General features: G+C 32.0%; 7 protein-coding genes across 7 annotated transcripts; 3 read left to right on the top strand and 4 right to left on the bottom strand.

Moving 5' to 3' along the window:
* Positions 1-25: 25 nt before the first annotated feature.
* DFA_09876 (EGF-like protein) lies at positions 26-4,568 on the bottom strand (the record flags this gene model as incomplete). The annotated part of the gene is made up of 10 exons (XM_004351721.1): positions 26-1,344; positions 1,418-2,146; positions 2,211-2,714; positions 2,791-3,032; positions 3,130-3,345; positions 3,406-3,477; positions 3,561-3,938; positions 4,015-4,194; positions 4,268-4,379; positions 4,475-4,568. 10 exons carry the CDS (start codon positions 4,566-4,568, stop codon positions 26-28), a joined length of 3,846 nt encoding a protein of 1,281 aa, XP_004351773.1.
* A 577-nt stretch (positions 4,569-5,145) lies between these two features.
* Positions 5,146-8,460, bottom strand: gmd (GDP-mannose 4,6-dehydratase; the record flags this gene model as incomplete). The annotated part of the gene is made up of 6 exons (XM_004351722.1): positions 5,146-5,627; positions 5,695-5,799; positions 5,881-6,183; positions 6,304-6,500; positions 7,205-8,192; positions 8,304-8,460. The coding sequence occupies 6 exons, from the start codon at positions 8,458-8,460 to the stop codon at positions 5,146-5,148; spliced, it is 2,232 nt and encodes a 743-aa protein (XP_004351774.1).
* Positions 8,461-9,739: 1,279 nt separating this feature from the next.
* DFA_09878 (uncharacterized protein) lies at positions 9,740-12,436 on the bottom strand (the record flags this gene model as incomplete). The annotated part of the gene is made up of 2 exons (XM_004351723.1): positions 9,740-10,527; positions 10,597-12,436. 2 exons carry the CDS (start codon positions 12,434-12,436, stop codon positions 9,740-9,742), a joined length of 2,628 nt encoding a protein of 875 aa, XP_004351775.1.
* A 483-nt stretch (positions 12,437-12,919) lies between these two features.
* Positions 12,920-15,262, top strand: DFA_09879 (uncharacterized protein; the record flags this gene model as incomplete). Its single annotated transcript, XM_004351724.1, has 1 exon — positions 12,920-15,262. The coding sequence occupies one exon, from the start codon at positions 12,920-12,922 to the stop codon at positions 15,260-15,262; it is 2,343 nt and encodes a 780-aa protein (XP_004351776.1).
* A 1,247-nt stretch (positions 15,263-16,509) lies between these two features.
* On the top strand, positions 16,510-18,007 carry DFA_09880 (uncharacterized protein; the record flags this gene model as incomplete). Its single annotated transcript, XM_004351725.1, has 3 exons — positions 16,510-17,031; positions 17,114-17,617; positions 17,705-18,007. 3 exons carry the CDS (start codon positions 16,510-16,512, stop codon positions 18,005-18,007), a joined length of 1,329 nt encoding a protein of 442 aa, XP_004351777.1.
* A 76-nt stretch (positions 18,008-18,083) lies between these two features.
* On the bottom strand, positions 18,084-20,438 carry DFA_09881 (uncharacterized protein; the record flags this gene model as incomplete). Its single annotated transcript, XM_004351726.1, has 1 exon — positions 18,084-20,438. The coding sequence occupies one exon, from the start codon at positions 20,436-20,438 to the stop codon at positions 18,084-18,086; it is 2,355 nt and encodes a 784-aa protein (XP_004351778.1).
* Positions 20,439-20,836: 398 nt separating this feature from the next.
* Positions 20,837-21,488, top strand: DFA_09882 (HAG group protein; the record flags this gene model as incomplete). Its single annotated transcript, XM_004351727.1, has 2 exons — positions 20,837-20,965; positions 21,063-21,488. 2 exons carry the CDS (start codon positions 20,837-20,839, stop codon positions 21,486-21,488), a joined length of 555 nt encoding a protein of 184 aa, XP_004351779.1.
* Between the last annotated feature and the right edge of the window lie 50 nt (positions 21,489-21,538).

Here is a 21,538-nt window from a genome sequence, read left to right on the forward strand (position 1 = left end):
GTAGAAAGAAGCTAAATTTGGCTTATTATTTTATTTCTGAACGTAATGCTGATAATCTTGATTCTAATTGTTTTACGGCTCTAGATCTTTTAAAATGACGTTTACCAAATATCGTACCTGCTATTGCTAGACCAACGAGTGACGCAACACCAACAGACACACCGAGAGCTATTTTCCATGTATTAGATGATGATTTGTTTTCATTTCCATTTCCATTTCCATTTCCATTCCCATTATCATCATCATTTGAAGAAGAGTTGGGATTAGGAATAGGAATAGATGGACCACAATTTGTATAATCATTTTCCTTATCTATAATTAATGGTGTAAAGTCTGATCCAATTGTACATTGTTGACACTGTGGTACATTGACACCAATAAAGAGGGTTGATTGTTCCAAGGTTCCTTGGATTTTGGTTTTGTTAACCTCTTGAGTTGTAGAATACGATAGCCTACCATCTACCAATACATATTCCATAAAACGACCTGTTAGTTGGACGTTGTCCCTGACGATACGGAGATATTGGGTACCATCCAACGATTGGTCAAAGGGTTCTATAACCAATGGTTTGCAATTATATTGAATGGCTTGGGTATTATTTACTATTGTTTTGAAAATAACACGAAGTGTAGACATTGTGGAGCTATACTGCCAATTATTAATCGTGATTGATAGTTGGGTTGCATTGGGAAGGATACGATAAGTTTTAGGACCAAAAGCCAAATCTCTTGGTTCTGTCGAGTAGGAGATTGATGATTGTACATTTACAATACTATTTGATTCGAGTTGATAATCGACAATAGTCGTTTGATTTAGTTTGGAAACTGAATAGCTCCAATCCTTAGTCAACAATTCTTTGACGATCGAGTAACTCGAGTCGATACCAATTTCTAGAATGGCTACCATTTCTATATTAAATTTGACGGTACCGTCTCCTATCGAGGGAGCAGTAGTATTTGTTTGAAGAATACGAGTACCATTTGAAACTTTGGTCAAACAACTATCAAACGATTGATACCCTGGTAAACAATTACATATTCCATTGACACAGGTACCATGTCCATAGCAATCGTTTTTACAGACCAAGGTACGAAAATCGATTAAAAGGTCTTGTAAATTGATAGCTCCATCAATATTAACTTGTACAGATGCCAATCCATCTTTTGGTTCTTGATCCAAAGTACATTTAATCATTTCCTGTGATTTAGAAACAACTACACATGGTCCAATTGTACCATTCAACGTTATAACTATATTATTTTGAAATGGACTAAAATCACCATACAAAGAAATATTTTTTCTTTCAATCAGGTCATATTCACCATTGATTAATGTTGGATAAACTAATAATATTTAATATTAAAAAAAGTTAATAAATGTGACATAATAAAATAATATTGTATTTTATGTACATACGAATTGAACAATTATTTGAATAGTAACCAGTATTACAATTACAAGTATCATCTGGTTGGCATATACCATTTTGTGAACAACCATTTGGACAAATTGATATGAATAAAAGTAGATTATTGACCATGGTTGGTATTCCACTATCAACACTGACCTGTACAGATACCAACCCATCAGATGGGAATTGAGCAATTGAACAATTAATGTTTGATTGTGATACGTCTACAACCAAACATTCAATAGTATTGTTCAAGAAAATAGATACATTGTTTTGGTTTGGTCCCAAATCTCCATATAATCTAATTTTTCTTTTATCATTTGTATCATATGAACCAGATGATACAATTGGATAGACTTTAGAACAATCATTTGAATAATAACCAGTATTACATTGACAAGTACCAGTTGAACTACATTGACCATGATTCGAACAATTATTAGTTGTATTGGTACATTCATCTTTTAGACTAGCCATTGTGATTTGGTATGGTAATGATGAGAATCCATCAACATTTACAAATACACTTGTAAGACCACCCAGGCAATCTACAGTCAAAACACATTCAATGACTGTTGACGATATCGATTCTATTGAACAAATTGATACCGACGAGTCATTAAATAAAATGCTTGGTGATTCCAAATATTCACCAAATGATCCTTCAATTCTATATTTTGATCCAACTTTACTTGATAAATCAATAGACTCGATTTGATCAACCAAAGGATATACTAAATAAAAATTAAATAGTAGGTTAGGGTTTTGTAAGAAAATTTTTTAAATATTAATAATTACATTGAGTAAAATTAAATAATGTTTGATTTGAACTTAAATATTGGTTTGATACTATTAAACTGTAAATCGAACCAGATTTTAATAATGATGATGAAACATTGCATTTCAATTCATTGTTGTTAATAGGTCCAACCGGTAGACATTGAATCGTTTGATTGAGTTTAACCGAGTGAGTCAATGTTGGGTTTGGATTTAAAAGTTTGATATTCAATTGTACAATACCCATTCGTAGTTGTACTGTTGATACTGATTCAACTGCAACACCAATTTCAATAATATCAAGTGTATAAATATACTCTGGATAATATTTATCGAGGCGAATCACCATTGTTGTTAGTGGACCATAACTTGGTGTTGAGTCTATTAAACCAAGTTGATAGTTTCCAATGCTGGCAGTTACATTGAATCTAGGATCGATTGCCAAAACATCTCCAAACCCAATATTATCACCAAATATTATCCCTTTACCAAATATTGATAATACTACATCATTTATACTAATTGCTAATTGAATAAAAAAAACAAATCATTTCGTGTTAATAAATATTCTTCTTTCTCTTATTCTTTTAAATATACGTACGGCAAGCAAAAGGAATTGGAATGGTTAAATCAGTTTCTAAAACCATTGGGTTTCTTGAATAACACCATAAACAAGTTGGAAGGCGACTAATAGATGTTCTTTTCATATAAATATAGTTTGAACAATATGAATCTGGTACATCTCCAGTAATAAGAGTATTATTGGTAATATTCAATTTAAATTGTGATTTGTTAAATAATTGCCAAGGTACTGTTCCTTGAATTTGATTATTTGATAAATCCCTAAAGAGGATGATGAAAAGAAATTGAATTAAATTAGATAATGATGATGATTAAACTTGTTTGAAAATAATAATGATGTTGATGCGTTATTACCTACATTGATAGTAGAGATTCACCAATGGTGGTTGGAAACGATGATAAATTTTGTGACTTTAAGGTCAAGTGTTGCAAGGTGTTCATGGATTGGGTAGGGTATTGTGAGAGATTGGAAACAATTACATTCTCCAATGACAACAATTGTAAATTTGTAAATGATGATAATAGTGGATAGAAAAGTTGAGATGAATCATTATTCTCAGCCCCATCAATTGACCTAGGTGTAGTATAGATAGAAATTAATTAAAAGATATCTAGATAAATATGAATAATTTACAATTTAGTCATATTAAAAGTACTTTGACCAAGAGATACATTAAATCTTGATGAGCCAGTTTCCGTTAAATATCTAAAAAAAAGATTAAAGATTAATATTAATATTATTAAAATAATAATATTTTCTCAAAGAGAGGATTTTTAAATATTATTTACAAATGTAAAAGGTTAATGTTGTCACAATGTAATTCAATTAAAGATTGATTATGAGCCTGTAAATATAAATATTCAAGATTGGGGAATGACAAAGAGGCAAAATGAATTGTTTTCCATTGTCCTATTTGTTGATTACCAAAATGCAATGAGAGATGGTTCAATGCGACAAGTGGAGCAATAGAAGAGTCAACCGTTACTTGAATTAGACTAGGTGTGATAATGACAGTTTCTAAACTGGTTGAACCAAGAGCAAACAATGATGATGATGGACCATCATTATTGAGTACCCCGTCTCCATAAATCTCTAAGCTTTTTAGTTTTAACAATCCATTTGGAAAGTTTGATGGTATTTTTGTAATACTATCATCACTATCAATTCTAAAAAAAATTTAATAGTAAATAACTAAAGATAGACAGATAGATAGATAGATAGATAGATGAATCATTAATTTACATTATGATTTCTAAAAGAGAAAGGTTTTCAATACGATCTAATAGGTTCAGAGTGGCATCATACACTTGTATCAATGATGCATTGACACTAAACAAAATCAACTGTGGAAAGTCAAAGACTAATAAAGGATCGGGCGCAATGATCACATTATCACTAGTGATAGTGGTAGCACTGATTTTACTATAGTATAATTGAGATAATTATGTTAGAGGTTGGTAAGGTTTTAGATCTATGTAACGAACGTATGGCCTACATTTCAGTTATATGATAAGATGAGCAAGTAAAGAATGAAGAGGCACAAATGGATGACGAATCTTGTTGAATATTTAATCCATATTGATTAATCAACCACCGACACGATGCAACTATATATATCGATTAAACAATAAACCTAGGTCGTTAATAACCTAGTAGTGGTGGTATATATATTATTATAATAGAGACTTGACTTTTTACATACGTTCAGTGTTGCTGAGGACGTTTGAAGATGATGATGATTTAGATACAAATAATACTAAAAATATTACCACAAAACAAAACTTGAATTGGATCATGATTTTGTTGCAAGATTAGAAACCTTGTATACAAACAACAAACAAATACAATTACAACTTGTTGTTGATGTTAATTATGATTTCGATCAACTATCTATCTAAACAACAAAAATATAACTAGAGTCTACAGAATTCTTAGTAGTTGCTCTATTTTTCTATCTTTTGATGAGACGTGGATTTTGGCTAGAGATATTTGGATCGAAGTTTTGTCCAAGATTAATCTTTAAACAAAGCCCGTGCATCTCATTGGTGCAACGATATCAGGCGATGGATGGTTGTTTCACTACTGTTTATATCTTTTCAAGACACTTCGTCTCGAATGGCTTTTTTATCGATCGATCCGACACCCAAAGCCCCTTTGCCAAGATTTTTACTTTTCCCAATGCAATGCAAAAAGAGATAAACATGATATTTTACATTCTTTTAAATGTAATCGATAAATGGGTTGGTCATTGACCTTATCTTTTTCCAACAACAACAACAACAACAACATCCAACATCCACCAACATTTAACATTATGGTTATTTTTAAAAATTAAAAGGTTTGTATATTTATTATTTATTTTATTTATTTGATTTAATTATGTTTGTCTCCAGTTTGAAGATATTCAATATCTTTGGCAACCATTTCTCTTACTAATTCGTCGATTGGGGTTTTTGGTTTCCATCCAAGTTCACGTTTGGCCTTTGATGGATCGCCAAGTAAAAGATCAACTTCGGTTGGACGGAAGTATTTTTCATCTATTTTAACATAAACTTTGGTTGGGTTGGCCGAATCATAACCCTCTTCATTGATACCTTCTCCACGCCACTTTATATTAATTCCAATTTCTTTAAAAGCACGTTCTGTAAAGTCACGAACTGAATACGTTTCACCAGTGGCAATGACAAAATCCTCGGGTACTTTTTGTTGTAACATTAACCACATTGCTTCAACATAATCACGAGCATGTCCCCAATCACGTTTAGCATTAATATTACCAAGATATAATGTTTCTTGATGTCCAAGTTTAATTCTTGCAACAAATCTTGTAATTTTTCTTGTTACAAATGTTGGTCCTAATTAAAAACAAATCAATATTAATATTTTTTTTTGTTAAATCTTTTGATTAATTATAATACATACCTCTTCTTGGGGATTCATGATTAAATAAAATACCATTACAAACATACATATTATAAGCTTCTCTATAATTTTTACAAATCCAAAATGCAAATTGTTTTGATACAGCTAAATAGGAATGTAATAAATCAAATCAACTTGTTTAGTAAACATGTAATATTATTAATATTATTAAATTATTTAACTTACCATAAGGAGATCTTGGATAGAATGGAGTTTTTTCAGATTGAGGAACCTCTTGAACTTTACCATAGAGTTCAGAAGTTGAAGCTTGATAGAATTTAACTCTTTTCTCCAATCCACAACTACGAATGGCATCTAGGATACGTAGACATCCAACTCCATCAACATCGGCTGTATATTCAGAGCATTCAAAAGATACCTTTACGTGACTTTGAGCACCAAGATTATAGATTTCAGTTGGATTTACTTTTGCAATAATTGCCACTAAATTGGTTGAATCTGTTAAATCACCATAATGTAAATGTAGACCTAAAAAAGAATTAAATCAAAAAAAAAAATAGAAAAAGGGTGGTTTGAATTAATTATTTTTGATCAATCAACCAATAATAATTATTTAAAAGTTAACCTATTAGGTTTAAAGTTTCATACTTGAATTGGGAGTTGATTTTAAATCTAATAAATGTTCAATTCTTCCTGTATTGAATGAAGATGATCTTCTAATGATACCATGTACCTCGTAACCCTTTTCCAATAATAATTCTGATAAATATGATCCATCTTGACCTGTTATACCAGTAATCAATGCTACCTTTCTTGTTGAATCTGCTTCGTCAATCATTCTATCTCTAATAATATTACTGTCATTGGATATCATTTTTTAAGAAAATTGTAAATGAAAAGAATAATTGGATTGATAATTAATTATTATTATTTGATGGATAAAAAAAGAAAAGAGAGAATGTGTGTATTTACTTACAATAATGATTTATTTTATTTGTTGAATGAACCAAGAGACTGGGAATGAAATAAAAAAAGTTGTAAATTAAAATGAAATAAACAAAATAAGGCATCACCAATATACAAGCAATGCATTCTTGGCCTGCAAAAAGAGGTAAGTGGGTTGAAAGTGATAAAGACAACATTAAATACCACCATGATATGATCACAACAACCCCATTTAGATGTAACTATGAAAGTGATAGAGAGAGAAAGAGAACACACCTCCCACACACACACACTCACATAATTGAACGAATGAAAAGCCACAACAATAAACTGGAAGAGGGGGTTGATGAAATTGATTTTGTAAAACATGTATAATAATATTTTTTTTATTGATTGATCATTGTTTTTTTAATTTAAAAAACCCACGATACCACTCTGTTTGGAGTGGTGTGTGTTGATAGATGGGGGGGGGATTGAGGGAGAGAAGAGATTTAAAAATAGGTTCATGAATAATAAGGATAGATGGATTAAGATTATATCGAATACAAAAAAAAGAGAGATCGGGATTACGATGTTCTGTTTATCGCGAGTTTGATTGATTTACTCTTCATCTTCTTCACCTTCTTCCTCTTGTTCATCTTCCTCTTCTTCTTCATCTTCTTCTTCTTCTTCAGCAGTTTCTAACCACTCGATGAATGGTTTTGAAATCTTTTTGAGATCCTTTGACTTTGATTTACCAGCCCATTTGATAAATGTTTCTTCAGAGACGATGTCGTCGTCATAGAGACTCTTAAAGAGACCCAAGATGGACTTGATGAGTGTTTCGTCCTTTGCATAGACTTGTTCGAGACCCATCAAGATACCATATTGGCCATCCTTGACCTTGGCAATCTTTTCAAAGAGAGCCTTTCTGTTCTTGACTGCTGCGACAATGGTAGCAGCCGAACCACCAGCCAAAGCCTCTGTGGCAACCTTGGAGACTTCGTAGCTACGAGAGAGGGCAAACTTGTCCTTGACATTCTTGAGTTCGAGCAAAAACAAGTCCTCAGACTTTGCCAACTTGGCCTTGAGGAACTCGACTGGGTCAAGTTCATCGACCTCTTCGTCTTCGATGCTCATCATGGCCAAGACTGCAGCAGTTTGACCACCCATGGCGCTCTTTTTACGCTCTTCGACCGACTTTTCAGAAGTGTCGGTGAACCATACGACATCTCCGTCTTCCTCCTCGTCCTTTGACTTTTTCTTTCTCATCTCCTTGGACGATGGTTGAGTGGGAGCTTCGTCGTGAGTGGTCTTGTCCTTGGACGACGAGGCAGATTTGGGTGGATTCTTGAGAATGTAACTGGAAAGCTTGCTCTTCATGTCCAATGGCGTTCTAATACCACAGGCGGCACATTTCAAGTCGATAGCCTTGCCCTTGATCAACATTCTGGTCTCGGGGTTCTTGCACGACGAACAAAGAATAAACTTGTTGATGAAATTATCAAGAATCTTTGATAATGATTCTGCTGGATGTGATCCATTCACTGAATACTTTTCACCTTCAATATTGGTTTGAGTATTTAATTCAATTTCGAAATATTTTGTAATATCTAAAAGTAGAAGAAGAAAAGTAAATAGAAATAGAAACAAAAAAGGTAAATAAATAAATTACGAATTATATAATTTAAATGATTTGTTTGGTTTTTTTTCATTTCACATACATTCTGGAGCTCTATCTAAATCCTTTGCAATAGTTGGAAGATTGACGATAACGGTTTTGATACCATTTCCTTTTCCTTCGACTTTAGCTTGGAGTACTGCCATTTTGTACCTGTAGAATTGATCAGGGACACTACGTGGAATATTAACTTGCGCCATTTTTACTGCTGTGAGAATGCTTTGATGCCGGCTTCTTTATAAATAAAGCTGTTGTTGTTTCTGATGATGACCTAGCTAGCATAAAACTAAAGAGAAGAAATTGCTTTTTGTTCTTCTTTTTTCTAACTTTAAAAGGGGTGGTTTGATATATAACAAACTTATTTGTTTATCAATTTATAATCTAAAATCGTAGTTATAAAAGAATAAACAAATTTGGGTTTCTTATAAAGATTAAAAAATATATATATAAAATTTGATTGTTGTTTGGTTGTTTGGTTGCTTGGTTGTTATAAGTGTTGATTATTGCTTGTTGCTCTTTGTAAATATACAATCTCTATTATTTTGATTATTATAGATGTTGTATGGGATGTGTTTGTAAACTAAACTTTAAAGGTTTGTTGGAGAGTGTTTTAATAAAAGAAAGAATGATGATGTCGTCGAACTGAGAGCAGTCTGTCGGTGATGAAAAAAAAAAAGAGAGAGATTTGCGAAAAAAAAAATTAAAATCAAACGTAACGTTGGAAGAGTGACAAGGGGATGAGTTGGAATGAATGAAGATAGTAGCAGTAATATTAAACTGACTTGGACAAGTTAATTCGAGAAAGAATTATATTTAAGATGTTTGTATATGGATGTATGAAGGGTCTTGTTGTTTGTTCTCTTTGAAGAATGAAACAAAATTAAATCCTAAGGTTCTGATACTATATGTTGTTGTTGTTGAATGGTGTTGTTGGTAAAAGTAGTAGTGTTGTTATTATTATTATTATTGATAGTTGTATTGTTGCATAATAAAAAGTTGGTCAAATGCCGCATTATCCTTGTGTTTGCTAAGTATTGAAATAAACAATATTATATTTAATATAGATATATATATGACTCTAGAGAGAAAGTTGATTAAAGATCTATATATAATAATAAATTATTTTAGTTCTTTGGTTTGGTTTCTTTCAAGGTTATAAATATATAAAAGTTGGTGGTAGTTGTAGTAAAATAATAAATTATTTATATTATTTGGTTTGGTAATTATTAAATAATGAAAATACTCGCTACCGTACGTTTTTACTTTTTGTACTTTGGGGTGGTTTAAAAAAAAATCATAAAAATTTTGGATAATTATTGGAATGTTTGGAGGTTTGAAACTAATACTACTTATATATATATATTTTCTAATTTGTTTCCTCAAAAGAGATATTTAAATAAATAAAGTTGGATGGGGGGGATATTTATTGGATTGATTGGATTGATTGGATTTAGAATTTAAATATTGACTTTATACTCATTAATGAGTACTATAAGAAGAGTGGTCGTCATCGTGATGATCTTCATTTAATTCAATATAGTGATCATGTTGTTTTGTTTCAAGAAGATGAGGTGATGACATTTTACGTGCAATATATTGTGGTGCACCTGGTGTTGGATTGAGATCATCCATTTCTCTGTACTCGTTGTTATCCAATGTTGTATTGGCCTTGTAATACATTAGATGACAAGTCATTGCTAAACCCAAAAATACTAGTGCAACGACACTGGATCCACTCCATCCCCAGTGTTGATAGATGACACCACAGATACCACTGCCCAACGAACCACCAATAAAGTAGGATGCCATATAACAGGCATTGATTCGTGATCGAGAGGTTTCGCTCATTTTTAGGTTTCTCGATTGATTGGTGATGTGACAGGATTGAACACCCAAGTCCAAAATAAAGATACCAGCAATGATGGCAATTAAATGACTGTCGAGTGTAAGCAACAGTACGTATCCAACCACACAAATTAAAATACTAATGACCATGATCAAATGTACATTGGTTCGATCCGACAGTTTACCAACAATAGGTGCTGCAATAGCTCCTGCCATTCCAATCAGACCAAACAGTCCAATAAATCCACTACTGTATTCATATGGCTCTTCATTTAATCTAAATGACAGTGTTGTCCATAATATACAAAAGGTTGAAAAGATACATGCTCCAATAAAACATGTTTGTTTTAATTGGTCATTTGATTTTACTAAATTTACAAGTGATGCTAATAATTTATGATATGGTATTGGTTCTTGGTTTCCTAAAAAGAAATAAGATTAAAAAAAAAGATTAGTATCTTAAATAAAGAGTCGATGATTTTCCTTCATACTTGGATTATAAGGTAAAAATATAAATAATAAAATGGAAACTAAAAACATGGTTGAAGCGGCAACAAAATAAAGGATTCTCCAACCAATGAGTGCACCAAGAATACCAGATAGTACACGAGCACCCAATAATCCAACAAATAGAGATGACATGAGGATACCAATGATACCACCTCGTTCGGCGGGATTGGTTAGGTCGACAGCCAAAGGAATGGCAATATGAGGTATGATGGTGGTGGCTCCAACTAGGAATTGAAATATAATCATGACAATGATATTGGGTGAGAGTCCAACTCCGACCAATGACGCAGATGTCACAACCGATAATATTAATATCAGCTTTTTCTTGGAATAGACATCACCCAATATCGATATGAATAGCAGTCCAAATGCGTATCCAATTTGTACAGACATTGTGACGATGGAAAGGACTGTTGGCGATTGGTCAAACTCTTCACCCACCATGTTGAGTAGTGGGTGTATATAGTAGAGGTTGGATACAGAGAAAAAGATAGACAATGATAAAAGGAAAAGGATACGGGAACTGATTTTGTTGGTGTCGGATGATAGAACTGGTCGGGTAAGTGATGATAGCGTGTTTTGTGCCAATGTAGATGCATCGACAGATTGATGATGTGCAGATGATGATGTTATATATGATAGGATTTTTGTTGGTGTTGGTGGTGGAAGTGGAATGTTAAAATTGGTAACAGTAGTGTCAGGTGTAGTTGATGCGCTTGTTGTAGTTGTAGTAGAGTTGGTAGTTGATAATGATGATGATATAACATTACTAACATTATTACTACCAGTTGTTGTTGTAGTCATGGTTGTAGTTGTTGATAATGTAGTTGTTGATGTTATACTACTATTATTATTATTATTATAATTATTATTGGCGCCGCCACCATTTTTGTGATAGTTGTTAGTAGATTGGAATAAAAGGTTGTTATGACCATTTGAAAATTGATTAAATGGTTGTCGTTGATTAGTATTTTTTGGTATGGTTGGTGGTATGACTTGTGTTGGTGAAGTTGGTCTCGGTATCGATGCCATAGTCATAGATGATGGGAGAGTTGTTGGTATTGGTGTTGGTTTGTCTCCTCCACCTCCACCACTTTGTTGTATCATATTGGTAAATAATTTAATATTTGGTGACGAGTGTGATGGTGATGTTGGGAATGTGTGGTATTTGTCATTGTATGACCGAGAGGTTGGTGCTTTTGATTGAGGTGATGTTGACATTCCGTCTTCGTCATGATGATGATTATGCGTATTGACACCAAAAAGGGATCCAGGAGATGTTGACAGATGAGTAAACGACTTGAACTTATTGGTCAATAATTGTTTGAATGGAGATGCAGCTGGTTTGGCACGTTGTTGTTGTTGAAGAGACTCTTCTTGAACAGTATCATCTTCCAATGTAATATCTTCAAATCCCATTGATGAATCTGATTTTGTTTCCATCTCTTCTACTTCCTCCTCTGCCTCCCCAAGATTGGTCGACGAACCATTATAATCTTTATGACTTTTCATTGCTTCATCAATGATTTCAAAATCTTGTTCATCCTCTTCAGATGATGAATCCAACAATGACATTTTGAATACTGGTACAATAGTACTATCGTCTATTTGTTGTTGATGTTGTTGATTATTATTATCATCATCTTTGATTAATTTCGTTGTTGATTCGTCAATTGTAGATATTATCTGTTCATCTACTATAATCTCATCATCTTTGTTATTATTGCTAATACTATCATCATTATTGTTATTACTATTACTATTACTATGATTGTCTAGAAGCTTTGACGATTCTTCATCGCCAGCTTCCAACACCATCATTTGTGAGAGACTGTATTGTGTTGATAAAGTGTTAAAGAGTAGTAGTATCTAGATACTTCCTCTTTTTCTCTCTGTATATATTATTATTATGCCAAAGAGTGTAGTAGTAGCTTATCTCTACAGTATTATATATAATTCTCTCTCTTTGATGATAGAGCTAATTCTCAAACACCGTCCACCTCAACTGATTCAACCACCCACCACCTGATGCTGACGTTTTTGTCAGCTTAATAAATTAAATTCGAAAAAGTCGCGGAATTAAATTTTTAATCAAAGACTGGGAGATGGAGATGGAGTACTCATACTATTCAAATCCAAAGATAAATAATAATTTATTTTTATTATTAATAATTATAAATTGCAACCTTCTCATTCATCAATCCATCTAATCTTTATTTTTATTTGTAATATATTTTTTTATATTTATTTTAATGGTCATCATTTTTGAAAATAGGCAAACAATGAAATATTAATGAATTAAACATGTATCAACAACAACAACCAAAACATTTACAAGCAATCAAAGAAGTATTATTTCATAACAAATATCTGTTTTTAAAGATATTGAAATATATTAGAAGAGATGTGATGGTGAGAGGAGCGTTGGTGCCGCCACCGCCGCCGACGATCATAAATCATGACTTTGTCAAAGGAGCTGCGCTGGTAGAGCCACCAAAGAGATACTTGGAGTTGACGTACAGTGTATCATTCCTAGTCAACAACAAATACTATGGTACACTAATCGATATAATCAAATGTAATAGATTGGCAAGTGATGCATTGAGTGTCGGTGGACACTTGGCTCAAGTAGATGATCACAATGCAATGAAGAGATTGATCGATTTGTTATATCAACCATTCAAATCACACTTTACAATCAATATAAAGAATACTGTAACCAAAGACTTGGAAAAGATTAAAAACTTTCTCTATCTACTTGTATCACATCATGGTAATATCAAGGTATGGAGAGTTGTATGTGACTTTATAAATACAAACGGATTAGTTCAAGATAAAGGGAAATCGTCAAAGAAAGAGAAGAGTAATATTACAAGTATCATGCAATTAATGTTTGCAAATCGTTCAGATGGATACTTTGCAGAGATACTACGTCAAGCAGTTTTATTTAATCGGTTGGATATTGTGGTCGATATTGTACAAGATGTTGGTGCTGACCGTATCATCAAGTATTATACCAACCCTTTGAAAAGGATGTTTCTACCCAAGAACCAAGTACTCGAGTTTAAACCAGAGTTGGCTGATCCCGAGACACTGACATATCTCTACAATACCTTTGGTGATACATTATTCTCAACAATATTGTTCCCAACCACCACCATGACGATGACGGCTCTCCTCATGACATACAACATTGATATCATTCAAAAGAATCTACATCGATTCAGTCACAACAAGGAAGAGTTTTATAAATCATTCAAAGTTACACTCAACCACTTTTTCACCTTTGTCGTTGGTAACCAATACATTCAAGAAAGTATTGGTAATAGTAGAATCAAATCATTGTATGATTGTTCATTGGTCATTATGAATCATCTGCATTTTGATTTAACCCTTATACACAAGACTGCTTCACACCTCTTTCCACCATCCACCACTACGATGGTCACTGAATGGTACCAGGTGATCGTATTATTCGAACTATTTCAATTGACCATCGATATCTATTCAATGGATAGAGATATATTATGTCGCATGGTTTCCCAATTTGGTAATAGCCAAAATTGTAATCAAAATATTGCAAATTATATGGTTGATAAATGTGGATTCAATTCAGTGTGTAAAAGTGGATCACTTTTATTGGTTAGTTTAGCATATCAATACGTACAACTACGAGTACTAGTAACACCAGCATCATCATCTAATTTTCATCTAATTAGTTTATCATCCAACGACCTACAAGTATTACAATTCCTATTTCCAATTGTAAAAGATCAATTGCACTCTTCCTCTTCCTCTTCTTCTTTTAATCAATACAACAATGAATTATATTATGAAAATCAGTATTGTATAAATGATAGAATTGCAAAAGGTAAACCTCAATGGGATGTAATTGATTATTTGGCATTGGAGTCAGATTCAAGTTGTCGGTTTATAGTATCGGGAGCGTCTATTACTAGATTGCTGTGGAATGGTTCATTTGCAGCGGTTGACAAACTCATAGGTGATGACGGTCTAATTGCCAACTATATTATTCCTAGTCAAGAGGTAGATGTAAATAGTGCTAGAATGGCAAAATACTTTAAAAGAGAACAGATCATACCAAACTTTGGTGACAATATTAAAAAGAATCTAGAGTTGGTATCATACATGATCAATGTATATGAAAATCAACTACCTCTACCAGTTTTCAATATCATGTTGAAATATGCAGTCTATTGTGGTGACATGAATACAATAGATCGTATTTGGGGATACTCTAATCAATTTATTGATCAACAACAAAATAACCAACAACCAATTATGGTACAATTGGATCCACTCATTAAAGAATTAAAACTATCAACCATTTTTGAATTGGTTGAAAGATCCATACCACTTTACATATCATCACCCGATAGCTGGAAGATTGTTGGTCAATACGGACATGTATCATGGATAGAAGATCTATTATTAAAGTACACCATTCCACATCAATCAAACAATGGTGAACCTTGTGATACCACAATTAAAAGTGAATATATTACCAAACTATTAGATGGTCTAAAATACAATACAGATCACAAAGATTCGATCATTGGGTATCTTTGGGAACACGAAAAATTCGATAATCATAAATCAAAAATTAAATTATTTATGTCTAAATAAATGTATAAATAAATAAATGTATTATATATTAATCTATAATAGATACTAGTATCTTGAGGTCCAAAAGATATCAAGTCCAAGGATCCTCCTTCCTTATTCCTTTTCAAATAATATTGACATTCCAAAATTATATTAAATTTTTAATGAATGTCATGCATGTTGACGAAGTGTCATTCATTCGTGGACAACTGTTACCTCCCAGTCTCCAAGCAGCAGCTGTTATACACAATTCTTTGTTCTCAGCTGATTGCTGTGCAGAGATATATACATACAATACACACCCTACCTACACACACAAACACACCTACACACCTACGCGTACATACATTAAAATGTGAGTAACGGATCGCAAAAGAGAATAATTTTAAATTAATAATTATTATAGAATTGGTTGGTATGGTAGTAGTTAATCAAAAAGAAGAAGGTACATTTTCATACCACCTATTACTACTACTAGATTATATATAAATATATTTTGTATCGTTAATTTATATTTTACGCGATAGATATCGTAGATAGATATTATCAATTACTATATTCACATGCGTACACACTCAACACGCACCACACACACAGATATACAATAACAACAGTTAATAGCAGTGAGTGTCAAGTAAAGTGATCGACTGTATAATTGTTACCATTCAGAATACAATTCTCTCTTATGATAATTAGTGTTGTTTTGAGTTTCACAATATTTGCGACCACCATCCACATTCCCAACTCCAACAATACAACCAACGTTGATCTTATCGTTGTCAACACACACATTTATAGCATAGCATACGCGATTGTTATCGTTTTTGTTATTGTTATTGTAGCTTAAACTACCAAGTCGATTGACCGACTCTATTTTCAGACATTCCTCCCTCCTCCGCATCCACCCTCTACATTTCATACCCTGTTTTTGGGAATTCTATTTATATATATAACAATCTCATAGTACCTAGGTAGTATTGTGGTCAAAGGAATAGGAAACGGTCCTATCCTATCCTATCCTTTCCACCTTACCAATTAATAGAAAAGGAAGGAAGGAAGGAATTTCCTAATTTTATTTTTGATTTAAATTAATTTCCATCCTTTTTTCTTTTTTGATGGAAATGATAATAATATTATTGATTTATTAATACATTTCCTTTTTAAAAATATTTATTTATTTATTTATTTATTTTAATTTTAAATTAAACACAATATATCTATCAATCAATCAATCAATCAATCAATATTAATTAATATTAATTTTCATCATGATCCAATTATTAAACTTTAATAATTATTTTTTAAATAATAATAATAAAAAGAATAAAAAAGATTATTCAATCTACGAACCATTACAAAAACGAAACAATAATAATAATAATAATAATAATAATAATAATAATAATAATAAACGTCGTGGCCAATACGAAAAACAACAAGAAGAAGAAACAAGTAAAAATCAAAGATCATATAGTATAACAAGAGTTGGATCTGGCGTGATTAGTTTTGATATTGGATTTACAGACGAATCAACAATGGAAATATATAAAGAATTAAAGTCGACGCCTATCAGTTCGATAAAATCTTCAGTCAAGATGAGGAATGGTATCATATCATTGAAACGATCAGATTCACTTGCCATTGCTCTCAAGGTACTACATGAAAATGATATCTCTTCAAGTCCTGTCATTGATCCAAATCTTGGTTGTATTGGTTTGGTTGATATGTTTGATATTGTTGAATATGTTTATTCAATGGTTAAAAAAGCTGAAAATTCAACAAATTCAAATGTAAAGAAAAAGAATATATATATAATTATACAAATAATAATAATTAACAAACTTTTTTAATATTATTATTATTATGGTTTAGAATGAAAAAATTCAAAAGATAGTATCAAAAAGTTATTATAATTTACAATTGGATCCTGTATCTGTTGTTATTAATCGATTGAGTGATGCAGAGACCAATATACCAATCGTTTCAGAGGGCCATAATATCATTTCACTTATCGAACTTTTTGCCATGGGTTGTCATCGTGTACCAATCTATGCAATCAACAATCAACAATCAAATGGTGGATCTGTATTGTCATTGTCATCGTGTGGAGTTGGTGGTGGTATTCCCAAACTGACCCGAGTCATTAGTCAAACAGATTGTATTATATGGGCATGGGAGAACCCAATCATCAGAGAGGAAATTATCAATTCTAGTAGCAAGGTAAGAGATTGCTATAGACCTTCTCCAAAATGTGTTTTACCTTCAACTCCCATTGTAGAGGTTCTAAAAATCCTCAATGCAAACAAAATCAGTGCAGTTGCAATTGTAAATGATAAAGGAAAATTAAAAGATGAAATTAGTACTGATAGTTTTAAGGTAAAAAAAAAAATAGAAAATAGAAATAGAAAATAGAAAAATATTAATATTAAAATCTCTTTTTTTTTTATCTATCTTTTTATTTAGGGAATAAATGAAAAGAATTTAGATATAATATTTGAAGATGTTAAAAAATTTATGAAATCAAAGGTTCATAAATCATCATCGGATGCAAATACCATCCGTACTTGTACATTAGATTGGTCATTAAAAGAGGTTTGGGAATTATGTTTTAAATTTAAGTGTCACAGAGTTTGGGTATTGGATGAAGACAAGGTTCTATGTGGTATCATTAGTTTGGGTGATCTTTTAAAATCATTTATCGTTAATATCCCTAGATCAGTTCCAAGTTCTCCTCCAACTTCTGGTCGTATTTCACCTTTACCATAAAATATGTAAATAATAATTAATATAGATAAATAATATTTGTAGATAATTTCTACTTTTTGTAAAATAAATATAGTTTTTATTCAAATAATTTTAACATTTGAATATTATTTAAAGTTGAAGCTCTACGACTTAGGATCTTTTTAGAATCTGGAGACAAGGAAATCTTTTTTTTCAAAACAAAAGAGATGATATCTAGATGGTTATGATCTAAAGATCGGAGTAAATTGGCAGTAGAGTATTTGGCTAGATGATATTTGGTATCCATGTGCAAGATTAGATTTAAATGACCATATTTAAATGCATTCTCTAGTATGCATTTTTTAATAACATCTGTTGTTGTAGAACCAAATAAACTCGATTGATGTATGACCATGTCAACCAAATCGACGTCTCCAATTCTGCCAACCAAATTAACTACCGAACCACTATTTATAATAAAATGATGTGATGGAGTTCGCTTGCAAACATATTCAAATAGTTGTTTTTGTTCTTGTACTCGCTCCATAGGCATAAGTGATGATTCCATTGTTGAAAATAAACTCAATCCAGAATAGAGAGAATAACCTTCATAACAAATGGGTACATATGTATTACCTGTAGTCTCTGCAGAGTAGGGTGTTTTCTCTAGGAAATATTCTACTGTATTTCTTGACCCAAAATACATTGCAAAGTCGATATGGATGTTTGATCGTTGGTTAAATGTCTTGGGCGTCAATAACCTCTCAATCTCTGTAAAGTTGGTAGACATAAAGTAGGTATGTCCAAGGTTACAGATTGTACGTCTTGTTGTGATGGATGGTGCAAAGTTGGTGGGCATTGAACGACCACGTGAAAGGTATAGAGAACTGACACATTTCAATGTTTCCATATTATGTGTTTCCAATGCTATTACAACCAATTCCTCTCGGAATGTGATGGTTCCAATATATTGTTGAAATATTTCCTTGATGCGATCGATTTGATTTAATTTAATTGCCTTTATGAGTGTTTTATAAATATTTTGATTAGAGTTTATGAAATGGTACATTTTGGAGGCAGCATTACCAGATTTCTCCAACTCTGCTTCACTACATAAATATTGAATATGTGAATTGTGGTTTGAATGCAGCGCGATACTAGCCAGTTTCAACAAATCAAATTTGTATTTTAAAGTGTCTTTGAGGTATCTACAAAGTGCATCGTTGTTTGTCAATGATAGTATACGACTAATTGATTTGACCAATATTTTATCTGTAATGGTTACACTATCATAGACATTTTCTATCAAAGCAACCATTCTTGATAAATCATCCAAACTATAATCCTTTCCATTGTAATGTCCAATCCAATTCCCAGGCAAGTATTTGAGTAGTTTTTCTTGAACTCTTTCAACCGAGATAAATGTTTTAATATTATGCAATTGGAATACATTGGCGATTGCATCAAGATGGTGCTGATCGAGTGTGAAGAATGGCTTTAAAATATGTTCCACGATCGAACTGACAAATTCTTGCCAAACATCTAGACAAAGAACATCTAGGGTACCTTTCATAGCTCTATTCATCAGTTCCTTGTCTTTACACAAAAGTAATGCTCCAAAGTAACCACCAATATTCATATCGAGTTTAAAGTTAAAGTTGTCATGGAGGTATCTAAACATTTCAGTGTGTCCATTTTTAAGTGCTTGACATGACAAGTGATGATACATTGTTTTGTCATTCACCATCTCTGTATGATACAACTCTTTGAATAAATCTACATTTCCACTTGCCGCTACTTGTTGTTTAAATGGACCAAATGTAATGGATAAATCTTTGTATTTAGTGGCCAATAAATCGACAGTCATTCTTTGTAACCTTTTGTTTCCAAATAACATTGTCCACTCTACATATTGTTTAACCAAACCACTCGACTCTTTGGTGTAATAAGATAATGCCAAATCCACTAATTTCAATATATGACCATCTTGCAGCGGTGCAAGTCTCTCTTCTGTTGCCGATTTAACCCATGAAGGAGTACGTCCAAAATACAAGAATTGGTCACGGTCCAACTTGTCCTTTAATAAATAAGTGTAACCATTCTTGATGATCCATTTCACTTTGGTAGCAGTTTGATATGATCTAGCACCTAGTGCAGGATGCTGTAACATGCCAAGATAAAAGTCATCTTTAAAGGTTTGACTGTTGTTTTGTACCAACCAATCATGTCTCTTTAAAGCTTGATGATAACAATTATCGGTTGACACAAAATGATACCAAGAATCAATATCCTTTTTTAAATAGACAAGTAACAAATAATTATAATAATCCTTGTCAAAGAATTCGACCCTGTCTTGAATTGACCTAGCCACATCTAATCTATTACAATAGATGATACATTGTTTAATATGTTTTAATAAATACTTGTTTAATAAAACTCTTTTAAATAAATTGTTATCTATAATTGTACCCATCTTTCTCTCTCTCTCTCTCTCTATCATTAATAAATCTCTACAAGTCTAGACTGCATCTCCTAATGTATTACATTAGCTAAGAAATCAAATTAAAATCAACAACAACTCCATTTCATCTTCTCAAAAATTTTTGAATTTTTTCTTGTTATATTTTTATCTCTCTTTTTAAAATATGATTCATATAGTTTAGGTCACAAAGAATGATAAGTATTCCATTCTATTGAATATTAATATCTTTAATTAAAGATATTTTAATTCATAATTTTAAAATCAGAAGTTCGAAATTGAATGATTCGTTCGTTTTTTTTAAAAACCAACACTTTAGCAATGACACATTTAAAAACACAGTAGCTTGAAACTATCACAATATATAGATATAGAAGTAGAGTAATAGTATAATGGATTGTAAAGAAGAAGAAATCAAAACAGGTGGTGTATTTGAAATCAAACCATGCAGAAAGGAAGATATTCAAAAGATCTATGATATGATTTATGAATTGGCTGTCTTTGAAAAGTTACAACATATGGTATGTTTAAACAAACAACAATAGTTATTAGTTTGATTGTATATCTATATCTATCTCTTTCTCTTTCTTATCAATCTCTCATTCATTTTGTTTTTAGGTAACAGGAACAGTTGAAGGACTTGAGAAATCAGCATTTGGTGAAGAGAAATCGATTTATATTAATTGTGGATGGTATACAGAGAATGGTCAAGAACAAGGTCAATTGATTGGATATACTATTCATTTCTTAAGTTTTAGTACCTTTTTATGTCGACCAGGTATCTTTTTAGAGGATTTATACATTAAACCAGAATACAGAGGCAAGGGACTTGGTAAAAAGTTATTGTTACATCTTACAAAGATCGCTCAAGACAAGGGTTATGGTCGTGTTGAATGGCAATGTCTCACTTGGAATGTTGAGGCTCAAAAGTTATATAATAGTACTGGTGCTGAAGTAATGGATGGATGGATGCAATATCGTTTGGTTGAAGGTCCACAAATTCAAAAGTGTGCCAAAGACTTTGAAAATACTAAAACTAGATAACGAATAAGTAATAATAATAATAAACCAACTCAATATTTATTTAAAAAATA

The sequence above is a fragment of the Cavenderia fasciculata genome, assembly GCF_000203815.1.
Source record: "Cavenderia fasciculata unplaced genomic scaffold Scf_EU5ZYIE02H8LDV-5, whole genome shotgun sequence".
NCBI classification, from domain to species: domain Eukaryota; phylum Evosea; class Eumycetozoa; order Acytosteliales; family Cavenderiaceae; genus Cavenderia; species Cavenderia fasciculata.